This window comes from Pongo abelii, chromosome 14 (assembly GCF_028885655.2).
Source record: "Pongo abelii isolate AG06213 chromosome 14, NHGRI_mPonAbe1-v2.0_pri, whole genome shotgun sequence".
Taxonomy (NCBI): Eukaryota; Metazoa; Chordata; class Mammalia; order Primates; family Hominidae; genus Pongo; species Pongo abelii.
In genome coordinates, this window is record NC_071999.2 from 51,245,912 (window position 1) to 51,267,208 (window position 21,297).

Below are 21,297 nucleotides of genomic sequence, written 5' to 3' on the forward strand. Positions count from 1 at the left end.
TTTAACCTACATATTTTATCAAAATTTAAAAGACTGATATTGTGCGAGCTTTGGATGCCCAAAAATATGACTATCATCATGTATCATTGTTGGTACTATAAATTGGTGAAAGCTTCTTGGAAGGCAATTTGACAGTTTCTTAGACTTTAAAATAGCACCTTAAATCTCAGGAATCTGTCTTATAAAAATAGTTACATGTAAACACAAAGTTAGATACAAGGATTATAACTGCAGCCTAAATCTGCCTCAGTCAGAGAGTGGTAAAATAACTTATGGCATATTCATACTATAAAACATTATGACGCTATTAATAAGAATGAAGTAAAACAAAATGTTTTGACATGGAAAGTTGTCCAAGACATTTTATTAAATAAAAAAAGCAAATTGTTCCCACAGACACAGACATACACAGTGAGGGTGCACACATGTGAGAAAGATTCCATTTTTGTAAGAAACAGTTACGTATCTAGGAGCTGGAGGGGACAACGCAAGCGAAGAGCTTTAGTTATTCTAGGGAGAGGAGTTCCAGTGATTGAAGACAGGAATAAGCAGGAATCTCTGTGTTTTTCTCTATATATTTCCTTGTTGTTTGGAAATTTTACAAGGACTCATTTTCATGTAAATAAAAACTGACACAAGTGAATTATAAATAAAAGCAGGTGGAGGAGGAGCTGATAACAAATAGTTGGGGACATAGGGGAAAGATTCAGGGATGAAATAGTATTTGAGAAGGGTCTTGAAGGACCAGTAAAATTTGGAACTATGTCTTGTGTTCAAGGGATATTCCAGAAAGAGGAAACACAATGGGAAAAGAGGGATGTGTACAAAGAGAAAAATAAATATTCAGCCAGAACAAAACATCCATAAAGAGTAGTGGACCGGGCGCGGTTGCTCACTCCTGTAATCCCAGCACTTTGGGAGGCTGAGGTGGCAGATCATGAGGTCAGGAGATCGAGACCATCCTGGCTAATGTGGTGAAACCCCGTCTCTACTAAAAATACAAAAAATTAGCGGGGCATGGTGGCGGGCGCCTGTAGTCCCAGCTACTTGGGAGGCTGAGGCAGGAGAATGACTTGAACCCAGGAGGCTGAGGTTGTAGTGAGCCAAGATTGTGCCACTGCACTCCAGCCTGGGCAACAGAGTGAGAATCCACCTAAAAAAAAAAAAAAAAAAAAAAAAGAGTAGTGGTGGCTGGTGGCTGGGCATGGTGGCTCACGCCTGTAATCCCAACACTTTGGGAGGCGGAGGAGGCTGATCACCTGAGGTCAGGAGTTCAAGAACAGCCTGGCCAACATGGCAAAACCCTGTCTCTACTAAAATTACAAAAGTTAGCTGGGCGTGGTGGCACATGCCTGTAATCCCAGCTACTTGGGAGGCTGAGACAGGAGAATCACTTGAACACAGGAGGCAGAGGTTGCAGTGAGCTCAGATCATGCCACTGGACTCCAGCCTGGGTGACAGAGCAAGACTCCATCTCAAAAAAAAGAAAAAAAAAGGATCAAGAAGTGAGCTAAAAAGAAATAAATGGAGTTAGCTAGCTGTCCATTGGAGATCACTGAATGTATTGGAAGTCTCTTCTTCAGGCCTTGAGAGTCACTGAGTCCAAATAGCACAAATAGACCTGGCAGTATGTCACAGATAGACTAGTGCAGGGGAAGGCTGGGTGGAGGTCAGTGAAAACACTCATGTCCATAACAGGTAAGGAGGGATTGATCCAAAGTAATAAGCATGGGTATGAACAGGCAGGAAATGCAAGACAAATTAGGGAGGTAAAATTAACATACCTAGGTATGTGAGCCGAGAGGGAGAGGGAGGATGAAAAATGACTAAGGGTTCAATCTCATCAAAGATGACTGTGATATTAGTAAAAATAAGAACAGTGAGGGAGGGATTTGTCACCAAACCACTGTCATCCTCCAATGTCTACCCTTGGCTTTAATCCTGAATTTCTAGCTACCGAAAATTTCGGTACTGTCCTACTTTTGCTGAGTTCTTTGGATTACAGCTGAGCTGTAGGCTTGCACTAAAGTCACTCTAAGCTCAGCTACTGCTGTCACTCCAATGGCTGCCCTGTCAATTAGCAGCTATGTATGTCTTTTCTGTCCTGTACAACTTATCATTGCTGTCTGCCTCTCTCTGTCTCTCTACCCACATTGTATCACCTCAGACAGAGAATCCACTTCCATTGAGAATGGGGTCAGAAGACTCATGTTCCACAGACTTTTACCTTGACTTCCTTGAGCATGAGAATGATAGAAATTTTTGTTTTTATTTTTTTCTTTTATTTTTAGTTGGCACATAATTATACATATTTATAACATACAGGGTGATATTTCAATACATGTATATAGTATGTAATGATAAAATCAGCTTAGTATATCCATCACCTTATTTATCATTTCTTTGTGTTGTGCACATTTAAAATCTCCTAGCTTTTTGAAAACACACAATAAATTATTGTTAACTATATTCACCTACAGTGCTATAGAACACTAAAACTCCTATCTACCTGTGATTTTTTTTCCATTTTTAACCTATCCTCCTCTTCCTCTTACCCTTCCCAGCCTCTAATAACCACAATTCTACTCTCTACTTCCATGAGCTCAATTTGTTTTTAGTTTCTACATATGAGTGCCGTTCTCTGCCTGACTTACTTCACTTAACATAGTGTCCTCTAGGATCATCCCTGTTGCCACAAATGACAAGATTTTATTCTTTTTATAGCTGAATAGTATTCCATTGTGTGTATATACCACATTTTCTTTATCCATTCATCTGTTGATAAACATTTAAGTCAACTCCATATCTTGGCTATTGTGAATAGTGCTGCAATAAATATGGGGGTGCAGATGTCCCTTCAATATACTGATCTCCTTTGCTTTGGATAAATACCCAGTAATGAGATTGCTGGATAGTATGATAGCTTTATTTTTAGTTTTTTGAGAAACCACCATCCTCCATTATGACGGCTGTACTAATTTACATTTACCACTGAAAGTGTGTAAGAGTTGCTTCCTTTCTGTGTCTTTACCAGCATTTTTTACTTTTTGTCTTTTTTATAATAGCCATTCTCACCAGGGTAAGATATCTTATTATGGTTTTGATTTGCATTTCCCTAAATATTAGTGATGTTGAGCATTTTTTCATATACTTATTGGCCAATTTATATGTTGTCTTCTTTTGAAAATATCCTTTGATCATTTTAAAATAAGATTTTTTTTTGCTGTTGAATTAAGTTCCTCATATATTCATTAGTGCCTTGTCAGATGAATACTTTGCAAATATTTACTCCCATTCTGTAGGTTGTTGATTCTGTTGATTTTTCCTTTGCAGTGCAGAAGGTTTTTAATTCGAGATTAGTCCCATTTGTCTATTTTTATTTGTGTTGCTTATGCTTTTCAAGTCTTAGCCATAAAATCTTTGCCTAGGTCAATGTCCTGAAGCATTTCCACTATGTTTTCTTCCAGGGGTTTTATAGTTTGTTTAAATACTTAAACATATTCTTATAATCTGATGATTGTGAAATGGTATTTCTTTGCTATTTTGTTTTGTATTCCCTGATTACTAAGGAGATAGAAAGCTTTACCTATGTTCTCTTGACATTCATTTTTAATTCTTCTGTGAATAGTCTATTCCTGTACTAATGTTAATGTACTAATGGATTAATATTTTTTAACTTATTTCTAACCATTTAAAAATACATTATGGACTCTAATTCCCTACTAGGTTATGATAGTACCTTTATTTTTTTAAATGATGTATTTCTTTTGTATCATAAAAAATAACGTTTATTATAAAAAATTAGAAAATAAACACATTATAAAGAAACATAAAACCCCTGTGATCACATTTCCCAAGAATAATAACTATTTTCAATTTGGGATCTATCATTAGAGTTTTTTCTTGTTATGCATATATACTTTTTTGTTTTAAAAAGCTAGGATTGTATTATACATATATCTACTTTATTGTTTAGCTCTTTTAATGTTTAGTCTTTCACTTAATGGGTAGCACTCATCTAGCTGGTAAGCTCAATGAAGATAAGGGCCGTATTTTATACTATTTGGAGTCTTGCATAGCACAGTCTTTAGTAAAAATTTATTAAATATTGACTTGCTGCTTCCTCCATTTCAGCACATCCAGGTGTGAATGGTGTCATGGTCCCAAGTTTGGTGAAGGTTTTCGTGTCATCCGATCCTGTGATATTTTTGGAGCATCACAGCTTCCAGTTATGTTTTATGTCTGTTCTCCTTCTTGCTATAGAAGAATAAAGGAAAGCAGTTTTGTTTTAGATGGTAGTCCTAGCAGAAGAATAGCGCTAGATGTGGAGTTGTCAAAAGAATTATAGTACAATGATTTATCGTATGTATATATATATATATATATATATATTCATATATATATATAAACTTTACTGGCTTTTACTACATATATATCTACATATAGTAATTCATCTCTTTAAAAGTAGAGGTTCTGTTTGGAAGACGTTAAGTGTCTTCTCATATGAATTCTCTTTGTAATTCTAGCTCCTTATGAAAGTTTGTAATTGTTTGGGAATTCTTGCAGAATAATTACTCAAGGAGGATTAGTAAAGCCTTTGGATTTGAATAAAGCTCTAGAAAATTTCTTTCAGAGCCTGTTTACTATAAAAGGAAAAATGTTAGAATCCTTTGCAAAATGGGTTATATCTTACAACTGGTCTTTTCATGCATCCATACTAAGTGACAAGATAACATTGCAGAGTCATCAGTGGGGTTTGTGCTGCATAGAGCTTCAACGTCACACATCCAAGTGCTCAATGCTTGTGCATTTCTGTGGAAATCTGACCAGCGCCTATCATCTCAATTGTAGGTTGTTTTGGGGAATAAAAGATTAATTCTATCCCCATTTGTTTGTTTAAATTAATGTCCCAGGTTCTTAGAGAACTGGTACAGTCTTTAATTGTTACCTTGAACTTCATGTCCTAAAGCTGAGAAACTGGACATTAGTCTGATTCCATAGGCTAGCATCAGCATCTACCAAGGCCTACAGTGATAGCCTGACACAAAAATAAAACACAGCTTACAAAATAACATTGCAGAGTCGCATATACATATAGTAAAACTTACTTTAAGAATTAACATTTGGTAAGAGAAAGATAAAAGGGCATTTTGATATACAAACAACTTTAGAATGGCATAGAATTGTTTCACATATCTTTACACACAGTTCACTTAAATCTCAAATATCATTGCTAAATTTAGTGATATGAAATGATTTAAATTTACACAGCTATCATCATTAATGTCAGAAAATATACATTATGTCATGTTTGTGTGTATCTTTTAGTGATATCATTTAAATAAAGATAAATCAGGCAGAATAATTTTTCTATTGATTTCAATAAATTGCAATGCTTACACACTTTTCCTTGAGACTCTGTTTCATTTTTCAGCAGAATCAGGTAAACTCTGCTTTGCTTGATAAGTATACACTGTATTCTCCAGCATAAGAATAAAACTATTTATAATGAGAGAAGTAACTACCATATTACACATGCATACAGAAACGGATATTTATAGTATGATAAATTAATTCATTAAAAGGCAATATACTCATAATTAGAAAACAAGATGAAGAAAATAATACTAACTCCCTGTGGCATATAGCTTATTAATACTCACCCTTGTTCCTGAAATATTTCTTGGGGAAGAAATATGTTTATTTACTTATTCAAAACATGTTGGGTTTTGGTTTAACTGAGTAATTCCACAATGAAATAGGAAATAAAAAAGAATAGCTTTCAAGGGAAATGACAAATTCTGAGGGACATTTCAAAACTAAATATACCTAGATACTTAGACAAACATGAAATATACTTAGAACCCAATCTCTTCATGCTTAGTATAAACCTTGAATCTGAGTGATCTCTTATAGATCTTCCAAAAAAAGAAACTTACAGTATTTTTTAATGAAAATAAGACATATTTATTATAGAAATATTAGAAAATACAACTAAACCTAAGAAGAAAACAAAATCCTCCTTGTAATGCCTTGGTAACTCAGGTTCAGTCATCCACTGCTTGCAGAGTCTGAATATCAAGAGCAAGGTCTGATGGGAAAAAAAAGTCACACTCTGGGGACTGTTGTGGGGTAGGGGGAGTGGGGAGGGATAGCAGTGGGAGATATACCTAATGCTAGATGACGAGTTAGTGGGTGCAGCGCACCAGCATGGCACATGTATACATATGTAACTAACCTGCACATTGCGCACATGTACCCTAAAACCTAAAGTATAATAATAAATAAATAAATAAATAAACACACACGGAAAAAACAAAAAAAAGTGACTTAATTCAAGAGCTACCCGAGGGGAAGTAGTACAGGCTCCTGCCCTGAGATACCACTTCAGCCTTCAGGGCAGAAGGCAAGGGCTTTTAAAGGGGGGATGGGGAGGAGGGGAGGAGGTGCGGGGTCTGTGTGACTTGCTTCAGATGTCTTATCTATCACGTGGTCTGGCTGGCGCCATGGCAGGCAGCTACGTTGTAAATTGAGGCAATCTCTTAGTGGGTGAGAGTTCCAGAGCGGCCTGATTTGCTTCAAGTTTTGGTCTCTGGAACTTCTAAGTAAACACATAGATAAGTTTGCCACACCCGATGGAGAGAAGGTAAAGGTTATAATTGCATTCCTAAAGAGCTAAGTAGGAAGTGGGGGAAAAGGAAAAAGAAAACAAAATCATTTTTTTCCTTTTAAAAACGGGGTACTCGGCTACACCAACACCCAATGAAAGCCAATCATTTCAACATGTGTATGTGTGTATACACACATTTATATAATGTATTACTCTTTTTTAAAAAATGGGATTATCTGTCTGACACCACACCAAAGATTAATTTCCAATTTTAGACCTAAAGGACTAAGTTGAAAATATAAAAATAAATAACTATGGTCTTTAAGAAATCAGATTTAGATTTTTTAAAAGTGGGTAATGAAACCTCAAAGAAAAGATGAACAAATTTACCATGTAAAATTTTTTTAAATGTCTGTCGAGCAAAAATAACCAAAAATAAAGACAAGCAGCACACTGGGGAACATATCTATAGTATATATGACCAGCAAAGAATAAGGTTTTCAACAACAACAACAACAACAACAACAAAATATATATATATATATATATATATAGGTTGTGCATGTGTCTCCTGGCACAACTCATTCAGGACTCAAACTGTGTCATCAAGGCATTATCTAGTTTTCTGTCTATCTAATCTAGCTTACTCTATCTATCTATCTATCTATTTATCTATCTATCTGTCTATCATCTATCATCTATCTCTTACCAATACTTTCTAAAAATTTTGTCTCATATCCAGGTAATATGGATGGCCACTGATCATTCCAGGTTCATGTACAAGAATCTCAGGAACCTCAGAGGAAAACACACTATCTATCCCAACTGTTACTGTAAAATACATTAGGGATGATTTTCATTGGCTCAGCCTGGGTCACGAATCCAAATACAAACAAATCATTAGAGCTTCATGGATGGCATACCCTGGCCAGGCCTGAGTCACATGCCCATCTCTGCAACTAGGTAAGGCAGAATTAGCCCCTCCCAAAACATGCTAATTAGATTCTCCACAAGAAAGGAGAATTCTAGAACTGAAAACTAGGGGAAGAAAAAGTGTTTTGGGCAGCTAAAATCTGGAACTGTCAGAGACCTCTAAAACTTCCTAACATCCAATAAGCTGTTACAAGTAGCAATAACAACGAAAGATGAGCTTAATATAGCTATAACAATCAACATTTAATTCTGGTTTTTACCATAAGTCTAATAATTTTCTGCTAAAAAATACTTGTGCATATGTCTAAAAATATATTCAAGTATACTTACCACCAGGATATTTACGATAGTGAAAAACTGGAAACATTCAAAGAGTTCATCAATATGTATGTAAATCCATACAAGGCACTATCATTCAGTCATTTAAAAATTAGATAACTCTGTTTCCTTAAATGGAAAGAGATCTACCAAGTAGTTTTTGAAAAATATTTACTAGGTAACATAGTCACATAACTCAAAAGGTACAAAAAAGTGTATAGGATAAAAATTCTTTCTTTAGCCCTAATGCCTGGCATCATTTTCCCTTCTCAGAGACAACCAATGATACCAATCATTTTGTATTCCAGGATAGTTTATGCATATATATGCTAACATATACATATATTTCTTCCTTATCTGTATAATATTAGCATAATATATGCTCCTTTCTGCATCTTTCCATTCAAACTGTGTCATAGAGGTTATTCCAGATCAGTACATTATTAGTTTATATTCTTTCTTTATGGTTTCATATTATTCCATTGAGCAACATATATAGCTTATTTCACCAGTTTACTGCTTGATGGACTTTTAACTTTTTAACCTCTTGCTTGGAAAAAAAATGTTGTGATGAATAAGTTTGTCCTTTGCACATGTTTACATATATCTGTGGTATATTTCCCTGGAAGTAAATTGCTGGGTCAAAAGGTATGTTCATTTATATTTAATTGGGAGTTAGGAAAAATATGTATTTAGGTAATACTAGCATACTTTACCCAGCTCAAAAAAGATTTAAGAGTGAAAAGTGTATTTCATATTAATTTCCTTCAGATGCCCACATATTGTTAACCAGCTTCTTGCATTTACTTAAACACTAAGTACCTATAAGCATGCAGCTGTATATAGAAGAATTTTCCTTATTCCAGTAGTGCTTTTTTTTGTATTATATAATTTAAGAACAGCATTAGCATCATTCATACACTTGTTAAAAATATGGATTCTCAGACCTACCTCCAACCTACTAAATCAAAATCTCTGGGAATACTATCCAGGAATCTTAATTACTACCCGGTCTCCAGGTGACTCTAATGCTTGCTAAGATTGAGAATCACTGTTCTCCAGAGGTCAGAACGCTCACACCAAAGTGTTGATTCAAGAGAGGCAGGTGTTTGTGTAACATACCTCATTATCTTTTCATTAGGCTCAACTATACATCATCATCACTGACGATCTCATCAATAAAAATTATCCCAAGAATGCAGGACTGGTTTTTGTTTTGTTTTGTTTTGTTTTGTTCTTTGTTTGCAGACAGGTCTCGCTCTATCACCCAGGCTGGAGTGCAGGGGCATGATCTCAGCTCACCGCAGCCTTAGCCTCCTAGGCTTAAGCGATCCTCCCACCTCAGTCTCCTGAGTAGCTGGGACCACAGGCAGGCACCACCACATCCAGATCATTTTTATATTTTTTGTAGAGACAAGGTCTCGCTATATTGCCCAGGCTGGTCTCGAACTCCTGGGCTCAAGAGATCCTCCTGCCTCAACCTCCCAAAGTGTTGGGATTACAGGCATGAGCCACCGTGCCCGGCTGCAGGACTGGTTAAACATTCAAATATCAACCAATGTAAGCCACTGAGTAATCACTGTAAGACCCACATTATCTGTAACTTCCAAAACTCCAGGAGCACCAGAGAAAGAAGAGAGATGAGTGAATGTTTCTGTTTCTAGGTTTTCTTGATCATTGCTGAAAACATCTCAATAACCAGGCTCTTTTTTATCCTTCCCATTCCTTGACTTGCTTGCCTTCCATTCCTTCTCTTTCCAGCCTCTCTCCTGCCCTCCTCTTGTTCCTTTCTTTCATTCTTTTCTTTTTTCTATCTTTTTCTCACTCCTAGTGCAAAGTGTGCTTTGTTAAATTAAGACATGTAGGGAGACTAGGAATAATAGAAATTGTCTGTCTGTAAAATACTCAAGAGTATTGCAAAGTCATCCTGCAACAGTGAGTATGTGTGCATACAAGTACCTGTATACACAAAGTAAAAGGTTGACAGAAGCCACCTGAATGGTAAACAATGAATTCACGGTTATGTCTGGGAAACAGAATCTAGGGTCTTATTACAGGGTCCTTTGCTTTTGGCTAGATGAACTTCTCATTGTTTGAATTTTTAATATAATTATGTATTACTCTTATGAAAATTAAAAATGTTTTAACTTTTAATGGGATCATATAATGGTGACACTTTCTATTTTTCTCTCCTCAACCATATATCACAAATACCTTTCTGTTATGATATTCCAATATTGATGTGTCATTATGGAAGTGCCCTAATTTACTTATCTAATATTCTCTAATTAAATTACCTTCACTTTCTTTTCTATTATAAACAACAATTTGATAAAGAACATTTCTAAAGCTAAATCATTGTCAAAATCTCTACCTATTTTCATTTAATTTTGATATAAATTTTTTATGATAAAATTGTTCTTCATATCAGTTTACCTCTTCACCAGTAATGTATAAAATGCCCTTTTTTGCCTAAGCCCACATTACTGATATTAATTAATTAACAAATATATTCATTGCCAATTAGACAATGTGACTGATTTTGTTTATTACTAATAAACTTGATTTGGGTTCCACGTTAAATAATCATGATCCTATTATCTTTTCTGATTTTTCCTTTTGCATCTTTTTCTCACGTTTCTATTGGTATGCTTGTTTATCTTATTGATTTGTAACAGCTTAGATAGATAGAATATTAACCTTCTGTCATGTGTGATGAAAATATTTTTCTCAGTTTACTGCCTGCCTTTTTGAAGTGAGATTTCTTGATGTAAAGAAAATGTAAATTTTAGATTATAAAATCTATAAATCTAGTTGTTGTTTTTCTTCTTAATGCTAAGCTTCATAAGTCCTTCTTCAATTCTCAAATTACATATTGACCTGAACTTTACTTATTTTACATTTTTATCTTTGATTCACCTCAGAATTCATCTTCGATTCACCTCAGAATTACCTCAGTATGGTAAGTGATGTGTGGTTCCACAATTCAAGTCTTTCTAGAATTCTGGGAAGTTGTGCCCTCAGCCATTATCTGCTCAATCTTTACCCCACCAATCAGAAATGCTACTTAAGATACACTGAATTCTTACATGGTTAGGCCATTTTTTTCCTCCACTTTCTGTTTCATTAACTTGTTTATGTAATGCCAATACCACACTGTTTTAATTATTTTAACCAAAACCAAGCCTCAATATATCTGATTTATCAAGTTCCAACTCATTGCTATCATTATGCAAAACTTCTTAGCTATTCTTGTACCTTTGTTTTTCTATAATAATTATTATAATCCTTAAAATTGTTTTGTTTTATCTCCCTTTCCCACACCACGTAAACTGTTTTGGATTTTGGTTAGGATTACTTTAGTTTGAAGAGAACTGAGAGCCACACCGGTTAGAGTCTCCCATCTGGTAACGTACTGTGTAGCTTCACTAATGTGATCGTGAACGTGATAATTCAGTCATTGGGGAATTCACTTCTCTATGATCCATGTTTTTTACGGTAAAAACAATACAGTCTGCAGTTTTTGTCTGCATCTTATTTGGATATTATGCTTATGCATTTACTCAAAAAGTATAACTTCCAAGCTCAGGGTTTTGCCCGATATATCTCCATGGAATACTCTGCCTTGTTCTGACAAACTGGATGCCAGCTCTGCCTGCTCTCTGTCCTCTTGTCCATTTTCACAGTTCTGTGTGGAGCAGGCATTCTCAGCCGACTGTGGTGAAAAGCAAGGATGAGAAGGAAGAGCAAGGTGTTCTGAGCCCCCTTCACTAGGGATTATCATTTTGTGCTTGGAATCTAAGGGTTGTGTAATACCCTGTGTACCTCACAAGGGATATTAAATATCCTCTAGGCTTCAGGCACTCAGAAGTAGCTTGCTTGCCAGGCGTGGTGGCTCACATCTATAATCCCAATACATTGGGAGGCCAAGATGGGTGGATTGCTTGAGCCTAGGAATTTGAGACCAGCCTGGGTAACATGGCAAAACCCCATCTCTACAAAAAATACAAGAATTAGCCGGGCGTGGTGGTGCATGCCTGTGGGCCCAGCTACTCAGGAGGTTAAAGTGGGAGGATCACTTGAACCCAGGAGGCAGAGGTTGCAGTAAGCCAAGATTGCACTCCAGCCTGGGCGACAGAAGAGACCCTGCCTCAATAAAAATTTTTTAAAAAAATAAAAAATTTAAAAAAAGTAGCTTACTGGTATCACTGTTTAAACATAAGCTGTTCAAGGCAGTGCTTTACTTTCACTTATTTGACTTCATGTAGCCTGAGCCTCTACCCTGATAATCTGACTCCCATAAACTGCCACCACCAACCAACCATGAGTGACGATTTAAAGATATTACCTGGTGTCACTGTCTGCCAGAGACAGGGTGGGGTTAGGGATGGGGAAGGACCAATCCTCAACCAAGGCAGCCAGGCTGGTGCAGCACCAATGAAGGCTCGTGGTGGCACTGAGAGGTGACAGCGTGCTGGCAGTCCTCACAGCCCTCGCTCGCTCTCGGCGCCTCCTCTGCCTGTGCTCCCACTTTGGTGGCACTTGAGGAGCCCTTCAGCTCACCACTGCACTGTGGGAGCCCCTTTCTGGGCTGGCCAAGCCAGAGCCGGCTCCCTCAGCTTGCAGGGAGGTGTGGAGGGAGAGGCGCTAGCGGGAACCGGGGCTGCGCGCAGCGCTTGCGCGCCAGCTGGAGTTCCGGGTGGGCGTGGGCTTGGCCGGCCCCGCACTCGGAGCAGCCGGCCAGCCCTGCTGGCCCCGGGCAATGAGGGACTTAGCACCCGGGCCGGCAGCTGCGGAGGGTGTACTGGGTCCCCCAGCAGTGCCAGCCCACCGGCGCTGCACTCGATTTCTCCCAGGGCCTTAGCTGCCTTCCCGCGGGGCAGGGCTCGGGACCTGCAGCCCGCCATGCCTGAGCCTCCCACCCACTCCATGGGCTCCTGTGCTGCCCGAGCCTCCCCAACAAGCACCACCCTGTGCTGCCCGAGCCTCCCCAACAAGCACCACCCCCTGCTCCATGGCGCCCAGTCCCATCGACCACCCGAGGGCTGAGGAGTGCGAGCGCACGGCGCGGGACTGGCAGGCAGCTCCACCTGCAGCCCCGGTGCGGGATCCACTAGGTGAAGCCAGCTGGGCTCCTGAGTCTGGTGGGGACGTGGAGAGTCTTTATGTCTAGCTCAGGGATTGTAAACACACCAATCAGCACCCTGTGTCTAGCTCAGGGTTTGTGAGTGCATCAGTCGACACTCTGTATCTAGCTGCTCTGGTGGGGCCTTGGAGAACACTTATGTCTAGCTCAGGGATTGTAAACACACCAATCAGCACCCTGTGTTTAGCTCAAGGTTTGTGAGTGCACCAATCAACACTCTGTATCTAGCTGCTCTGGTGGGACCTTGGAGAACCTTTGTGTCCATACTCTGTATCCAACTAATCTGATGGGGACTTGGACAACCTTTATATCTAGCTCAGGGATTGTAAATGCACCAATCAGCACCCTGTCAAAACAGACCACTTGGCTCTACCAATCAGCAGGATGTGGGTGGGGCCAGATAAGAGAATAAAAGCAGGCTGCCTGAACCAGCAGTGGCAATCTGGTCGGGTCCCCTTCTGCAGTGTGGAAGGTTTGTTCTGTCGCTCTGTGGGTCCACACTGCTTTTTATAAGCTGTAACACTCACTGTGAAGATCTGCAGCTTCACTCCTGAAGCCAGCAAGACCACGAGCCCACCGGGAGGAACTAACAACTCCAGACGCGCTGCCTTAAGAGCTGTAACACTCCCCGCGAATATCTGCAGGTTCACTCCTGAGTAAGCGAGACCAGGAACCCACCAGAAGGAAGAAACTCCGAACACCTTCGAACACCGGAAGGAACAAACTCCAGATGTGCCGCCTTAAGAGCGGTAACACTCACCGCGAGGGTGTGCGGCTTCATTCTTGAAGTCAGTGAGACGAAGAACCCACCAATTCCGGACACAGCACCACCCGAGGACCTGGCTTCCTACAGGCTCAGGAGGAAGGACAGCTGCTGCGGGCCTGGAGTTTGTTTACTCAGGAGGGCGAGATCAGGCCCCCTTCTCTAGTGGTTAGGGAATATGTTCTCTCCAGGCCCACCACCTCATCTACTGACGCTTGGTTCCTCTCAAAATTCGCTCTCCTTCTCCTTCCCAGGAGTATGGGTTAACACCCCGTTGAAAAGCCTCCAACAGGCCACGCGCGGTGGCTCACGCCTGCAATCCTAACACTTTGGGAGGCCGAGGTGGGCAGATCCTTTGAGGTCAGGAGTTTGAAACCAGCTTGGCAAACATGGTGAAACCGTGTCTCTACTAAAAACAAAAAAATTAGCCAGGCATCATATAGTAGGCACCTGTAATCCCAGCTAGTTAGGAGGCTGAGGCAGGAGAATTGCTTGAACTCAACAGGCAGAGGTTGCAGTGAGCTGAGATTGCGCCACTGCACTTCAGCCTGGTGACAGAGTGCGACTTCGTCTCAAAAAGAAAAAAAAAAAAGGAAGAAAAAGCCTCCAACAGGGTCACAAATACGTGTGGAGTTCTTCCAGCAGATGAACAACTCAACCTGGGCAGCCACGGGGGGTGAGGAGGTGAGGGGATGGGAGTTGATTCTTTCCCCTTCCAGAACCCAGACTCAGGGTCCTCACTTTTAATAAGGTAAAGGAAAGTAGAAGCCTAGGCAACATAGTAAAATCCCATCTCTACAAAAAATACAAAAATTAGCCAGACATGGTGGCGCATGCCTGTAGTCCCAGATATTTGGGGGCTGAGGCAGGAGGATCGCTTGAGCCGATAAATCAAGACTGCAGTGAGCCATGATCGTGCCGCTGCACTCCAGCCTGGCAACAGAGCAAGGCCCTTCTCAAAAATGAAAATAAATAAAGCAGAGGTCAAGTGACCTGCCCAAGGCTCCTCATCTTACAGGACTTGCAAAGCACCCAATGCAGGATTTGGCACAGAGTGCGGACTCAGAAAAGGGTAGCTCTTATTTTTAATGTGAGAACTTGTGTCTGCCCAGCCCAGTCTCCTTTCTCTTCTACCATGATGGCTGCCTTCAAGGACATTATGGTTTGTTTTTCTAAAATAGATTTTAAACATGCATTTTCCCAGTATCTTTTAAATGATAAACACAATGACCTTTTCAAATGATTGAAAGTTGGTTGAGGACCTCTGATTTTTTCATTCGTTGTTTTCATTACATTTAGGGGAGGGACAGAAGGTAGAGACTAATGACAAAAATTGATTCTTCTTTATACTCTCTCCAAGCTGTGCTTAGTTAAGCATTTCTAATCTTTAAATGGGATTCCTTTAGCTAGCAAGCAAAGCAAATGTTCCAAATGTAATTAATCTCAGAAATCCATTCATCCACAAATCAAGAGTACCAACTCATTTTGACTACCTAGCCACTCTTTTAATATTTCCATCAGGACATATTTAGGAAGTCCTATTTTTCACCAATAAGAAACGCGGTGTGTTTGAGCAGAAAACAGTTGTAGGAGGACATAGGTACAGTGAGGCCAAATGGTTCGGAGTGTTCTTTTGCTGCATAGCTCTGGGGAATCGTGGAGATTAGTTGCTTTATAGTGGAAGAAAATAACAACTATATTAACTATGGGGTAAAACTTCCAAACTAGTGTTCTCTGGAGATCACAATTGTTAAAGCTTGGTTCAATTCATCAGTTATTTATTGAGCACCTTCTAGATGCCTGGCACCAGGCTAGGTCCTTTGCATAAAGTGTAATGTAGAATTTCTATGACAGAGGTATGCCCAGCATGCCATAGAAGCACAGTAAAGCAGCACAGAACCACCTCTGGGGATTCACTTTCTGAGGGAGCATTAGTTAAAGCAATCTTGCTGTTGTAAAATGCATGGTAGAGAATTATGGGAGACAATAGCGAAATAAACAAGGCCAGGTCACAAGGCTCTCACATGCCCTGTAAGGACTGTTATTAGCTGTTAAAGAGTCATGGAAAGGTTTTACCTGAGGAATAATATCATCTAATGTGTATTCTGAATAGATTAGTCTGGTAGATGTACAGAGGAAATTCAGAGAAGATATTAAGGTTTCCAACCAGGCGTGGCAGTAGTAGCAGTAAGGAGGAGAAATTTAAAAAAATGTTTAGAATATAAAATTGGCAGATTGGATGTAGAACATGAGGGAGAAAGGGGAGTTTCTAGGACTATTTGCTTAATTTGCATCCTATGGAGGAAGAAAGTTTTTAAAAAAGCTTTACTTCACTCATCAATTCACTAAGCCTGTAAATTTCTTATAGAAAATAGGTTTATAGGACTGATATTGCAAAACTACAAGTTAGTTTTAATTCATGTTCTGTTCTTGGTACTAAAGTGGGCTTTATGCCACCTTATACAAATGTGACATATTTTTAAAAATCCAGATTTGTCAAATAAACAAGGTAATTATTCTCTTTATAAAATAATTGTTTGTTCTAGAAAATAAATCTGTATGACATTTTTAAACTGTCAGCTCTAAATATGATTTAATGTACTATTCCTCAGAAACATATTCCTTTTCTAAAAACCGACATACACATACTTTCAAACTGATTTATTTTTTCCCAAGATATTTTTATTTTTTTGGAATAAGTGGCAGATCAGTATTTTCTAGGATTCATTCATTCACTCAGTTAAGAAATACGTGCTGGATTCCTATTCTATGCCAGACATTATCTTATACTTTTCAGTTATGGCAGAGAATGAAACAGACAAAATTTTCTATCCTCTTGGAATGTGTAATCTAATGGATTATACCTTTTTTTCTTCTAAGAAATAGGATATGCTATTCATTCTGCTAATTTTAAGTATTTCCTGGCACAGTGCTTTGCACATAGCAGGAACTTTCTATAGATTTATTCAGCTAAATAAATTCTCAAAACCAGAAAGTGATTCCAGTAATATGTTGTGTAAATGATTTCACCATTTTTAATATTCTGATTTATTGTCAGTCTCAGAAGAGATGCCAGACTATGTATTTTTGCTTTTTTTTAATAAATTCAGATATACAGTCGTTTGTTGGGAGAAAAAGACACTATGATTTGAATACTCCTAATTTCCTCCCTTAATCTCTCATCAAATAGTGTGCTGTCTTTGCATCACTTCAAACTCTTACATACCAATATAAACCAAGTTACTTTGCCTACACAGTTCAGAATTTTGCAAAGCACTTTCATATACCAAGGGAGGGGAGAAATTTTAAAGCCATTGTTTTTCTAGTATTACCTGTGTGGTGCAGAAAACCGATTAACCACAGCATTTTCTTTCTCTCTTTCCTCCTTAGGAGCAGAATCCAATTTTTGGGTAGGCGCAATTGCCTCCTAGTAGAAGCTACTACTTTCCCCAGGCTCCCTTGTAGCTACATCTGGCCACTATACTATGGACAGTAACATGAGTGAAAGTATTGGGTCAGACTCCTGGAAGGCTGTTGAAAGGCAGGTGATTGATTTGAGGGAGGATCTTTCTTACCCTTTGGTCTTACCTTTATCTTTATTCCAGCGTAGAATGCAGACAGGATGACTGGGGTTCCAGCAGCCATTTTTGGCTACAAGGTGACCTTGAGAATAAAGAGAGTAGAGACCTATGCCCCCGATGGCATCATAGATCCACAGTATCAGACCTGGTATTCCCTATTTTGTACATGGGAGAGAAAATGATTTTTATCTTGTTTTAGTCACTGATATTTTGGGTCTCTGTTTTATCCAGCCAAATCTAATCCTAACAGATACTGCTTTAGACACTAATCAATGACACCAGCAAAGAGTTAGACTCCCCCTACTGGAGAAATCTGTTGTCAACTCACTCCTTTTTCCCTTCAAGTGGCTCTTGGCTATCTTCTAAACCTGGTATCAGTCAGATTTACACGTAAGGCTGGGGAAAATTTCAGCAAACTGACTTCTTTGTGATCTCACTTTTGGGGTGAGGCGGGGGGCTGGGCTCTCTCACCTCACCAGACACGGGTCTATATGACCTACTGGCCAGGAAGAAATCAACCACTTCTGGTCAACTTATATTTCCTTTTTGTACCTCTGTACAGCTGTAAAAAAAAAAAGTCTTATAAATCAGCAAACCAGGAAAACCTGGGAATTGCATGCAAAATCTGATTTGCTATTGAGTCTCTCAACATCTACTGGGATGGTGAATTTCTAGCCAGGTATCATCGTATTCCCCAGCTTACTATAGACATTCCTAATCAATCCTGACACTCTCGCCTGCTAGGCCCTGATGTGCCTCTAAATCTTTGTCAATATAACCTATCAGACGAAGCTTCTCTTTGTTTACATGTTAGTGCTTACAAGTGCATTTTATATGACCTCTTTTTAGGTTACTAAGCTCTTGTCTGGTAATGGTTAGCAACTCAAACAGGATACTACAATAAGATTCGCGTTCTCTTCATTTTAGTTGGGGGCTAAATGCTTAAAATAAGATAAGTTTCACAAATGATATGTTGTAAAGAACTTGGAAACAAGGTGGTTAAAACTAGTTTTGTGAGTTAGTCATATATGTGTATATATATGTGTGTGTGTGTCTGTGTGGCATATATATATGTACATATTCCAGAAATCTGGAAAACACATAAGAGTTGTGTGGGAGGTCCACCAAGACCTGAGGAGACACATAAAAGAATTCCTTTAGAGAGAACAGTTGCAGAACTAAAGCTCCAGGAATCACAGTGGTTGCTTCCCCTTGCCCTAAGCCAAGTGGGAGAGACTTCAAAGGCCTTCTTGATGAGTTTTTAATGTGTTTCCTGGAGCTCAGGGACATGGCACTGGCGCAGGACATACACAGAAATCGAAAGGGAGGAGACTGTGGCTATTGGCCTAAGATGGCCAAGTAAAAAGAACAGACCCAGGTCAGCTTAGGCACAAGCAACAAGACCCCAAACAGAGGCAAGGATGTGTCAGCTTTCCCTTGAGTCAAGTGGACCAGAGGGAGGATCAGGCCTGGGATCATGTTGAGAGGGTTCTCTTTAGGCGGTCTGCTTGGAGATTGAGCCAAATGCTACAGGTGGATCTACTACTGGAGGTGCAGGGCTTAAGGGAGGGGACAGAAAGTGGCAATTGAAGTGCAGTGGGAGCTGCACTGGGAGATTCCTGGTGGGGTGAGTTTGGGACACTCTTCAAGTAACCCACAAAATTGTCCAGAGACAATCGGCCTTGAGCATCCACCAAACACAAATGACACAATGCCAGATCATGACGCAAGACTGTGCCAGTTTCTCCTAATCTCCTTTGCCCCTGGAGCACCACTCTGAAAAGGTCAGAAACTACAGCCAGTCAATGGGTGAGCAAGGTGGGACTGCGGAGCAGGGGATGACAGATGCAGCTGATCACCACTTCTACCCCACTCTAGGTCTCCTGTGAGACTCAATACTGGTCTCATTTGCTTAAGAGCTTGGAGTGTGGTTATTACACTGGACTGGACATTTTGTTGCTGCAATGATCCTGCTCTTATGACAAAAAAAGCAGGTAGAGCACTGGGCTCTACCAGAGATTTCATGCAGAGGCAGGGAGAGAACTGGTCTTTGGTATAAAGGGCCATGAGAGAAAGGACCAAGTTATTCCATTCTGCCTCCTATGCCTCATCCCTCTTTAGGTCCTACCTGCTAAACAAAAAGCAGCCACATTGCGTTCTCCCTCAGTCCGTGTGTGACCCCTAGGCAATGTGTGAGCCCAGGAACTGGAGCTACCTGTCCCTTTTGAGGGAATTCCTCCATGATTGCCCCTGAATGTGAGAAAGGCTATTTCCTGATGCCTGGAGCATGAGAAGAGTAAGAATCAGTCTACTCAATGTGCCACATCAGTTTTGGAATGTCTGACCCCCTTCACAACATTTCAACAACACATAAATTTGTTTGATGACTGGGAAAATCTAAACAAGTTAAATTTTCACTATGTTTCAAATAAAGAAAGCCGATGTTAGGAAATTCTGCAGAAGTCAGAGGTGTCTCCAGAATACTATTATGACTAGATTTCTTTTAAGCTGAAACTTCATGAGGCCAATTGGCATATTCCTCCGGAACTCAGACAAGCCATTTGCCATAATTATAAAAAGCTTAGTGAGAACCATGGGCTTACCTGAAACTGTACAAAAAATAGTCAGTTTGATTTTCTTCCTGTACTTTTCTCTAGCTCAATTGCATATAGCTTATGGGGTGTATTTTTTTTTTAAACTAAAAAGAGATGCACACCAATTGTACTTTTTGATCCCTGGGTCACTCTTCCTTCTGTCAGACACTTTTAATTTAGGAATGAGGTAATAAGATGTAAGCATTACCCAAGTAATTTATAGTAATGCAAAATTTGGCTCAACAAGCAGATCAATAGTCTCCGTAAGGCCTGGGCCAGCTACAGACAGTTTCACAAAGTCATTATCTAATTGGAAATATCTGCTGGGACACCAGATTTCCCACTGACTTTAACTGGGCATTCTCTTAGCCCAGAAAGCATGATGATAGATTATCCTTGAAATGGCATTCTGAAAAGGGCATTTCTCTATAACATCAGGCATCACGGAACAAATTGCCTAATTGGAACTTTACAATTTTATTTTCCTTTTCTGTTTGGCAATACACCAAAAAGAGACTCAGAAATGATCAATGGTTTCCTTTTGTTAAAGCTCAAAGAACCCTTAACTGTTCTTGTGTTTTGATTCCACCTGAATTCCTCTCATGATGATGCTAGAGGTGTTTGTCATCATAACTATTAGGTTTATCTCCTTGTGCCCCACTCTATACAGGGCAAATGGAATTACAGCTGTTTGTAGTCTTCAGTGGACACAAGTTTAAAAGATGTCCTGTGTAAGACAAATAAATTTAAAAGTACGAAAACAAGGCCAGCTGTGGTGGTTTAAGCATGTAATTCCAGAACTCTGAGAGGCCAAAGCAGGGGAATTGCTTGACCAGGGGTTCGAAACCAGCCTGGGCAACAAAGCAAGACCGTGTCTCTACAAAAAATAATAATAAAAAAATAGCCAGGTGTAGTGGTACAAGCCTGTGGTCCCAGCTACTTGGGAGGCTGAGGCAGGAGGATTGCTTGAGCCCAGGAGGTAGAGGCTGCAGTGAGCTGTGATTGTGCCACTGCACTCTAGCCTACATGACAGAGGGAGACCCTGGCTCTAAAAAAAAAAAAAAAAAAGGAGGAAAACAGTATTACCTTAAAAAGGTGGTGGAATGCCCTTAAGCACTATCCCAACTTGAGGGTCTAAATTTTGCTCAATTCACCAGGATTCCTGCCCCAAGCACAGGACAGGGAACTCTGAGAACACTAAGCTATGAGGGCCCCCTTGGGTTTGTAGATATCTTGAGAAGTTGTCCACATGATGAAGGCTGGGCAGAAGCAAGCCTTGTGGCATTGCTTGGGGTCACTTTTGCTAGTCAGTTAACTGGTGAGGCAGAGGGCTGGGTGGAGCCGAGGTTCAT

The 21,297-nt window shown here is 39.7% G+C and overlaps 1 protein-coding gene and 1 long non-coding RNA gene across 7 annotated transcripts in view; one reads left to right on the plus strand and one right to left on the minus strand.

Moving 5' to 3' along the window:
• The window catches only part of LRRC63 (leucine rich repeat containing 63), a 71,141-nt gene extending 65,790 nt beyond the window's left edge, over positions 1-5,351 (plus strand). For all 6 annotated transcript variants that reach the window (XM_063714899.1, XM_054529007.2, XM_054529009.2 and 3 more), the window contains one exon: positions 4,135-5,351. In XM_063714899.1, coding sequence (XP_063570969.1) covers positions 4,135-4,348 — 214 coding nt within the window. In that variant the 3' untranslated portion in view covers positions 4,349-5,351. The remainder of the gene's footprint in view (positions 1-4,134) is intronic.
• On the minus strand, positions 4,084-7,580 carry LOC129049523 (uncharacterized). The gene is made up of 2 exons (XR_008512664.1): positions 7,320-7,580; positions 4,084-4,257 (listed from the first exon to the last, which is right to left on the minus strand). It is a non-coding gene; the product is annotated as an uncharacterized LOC129049523 (long non-coding RNA).
• Between the last annotated feature and the right edge of the window lie 13,717 nt (positions 7,581-21,297).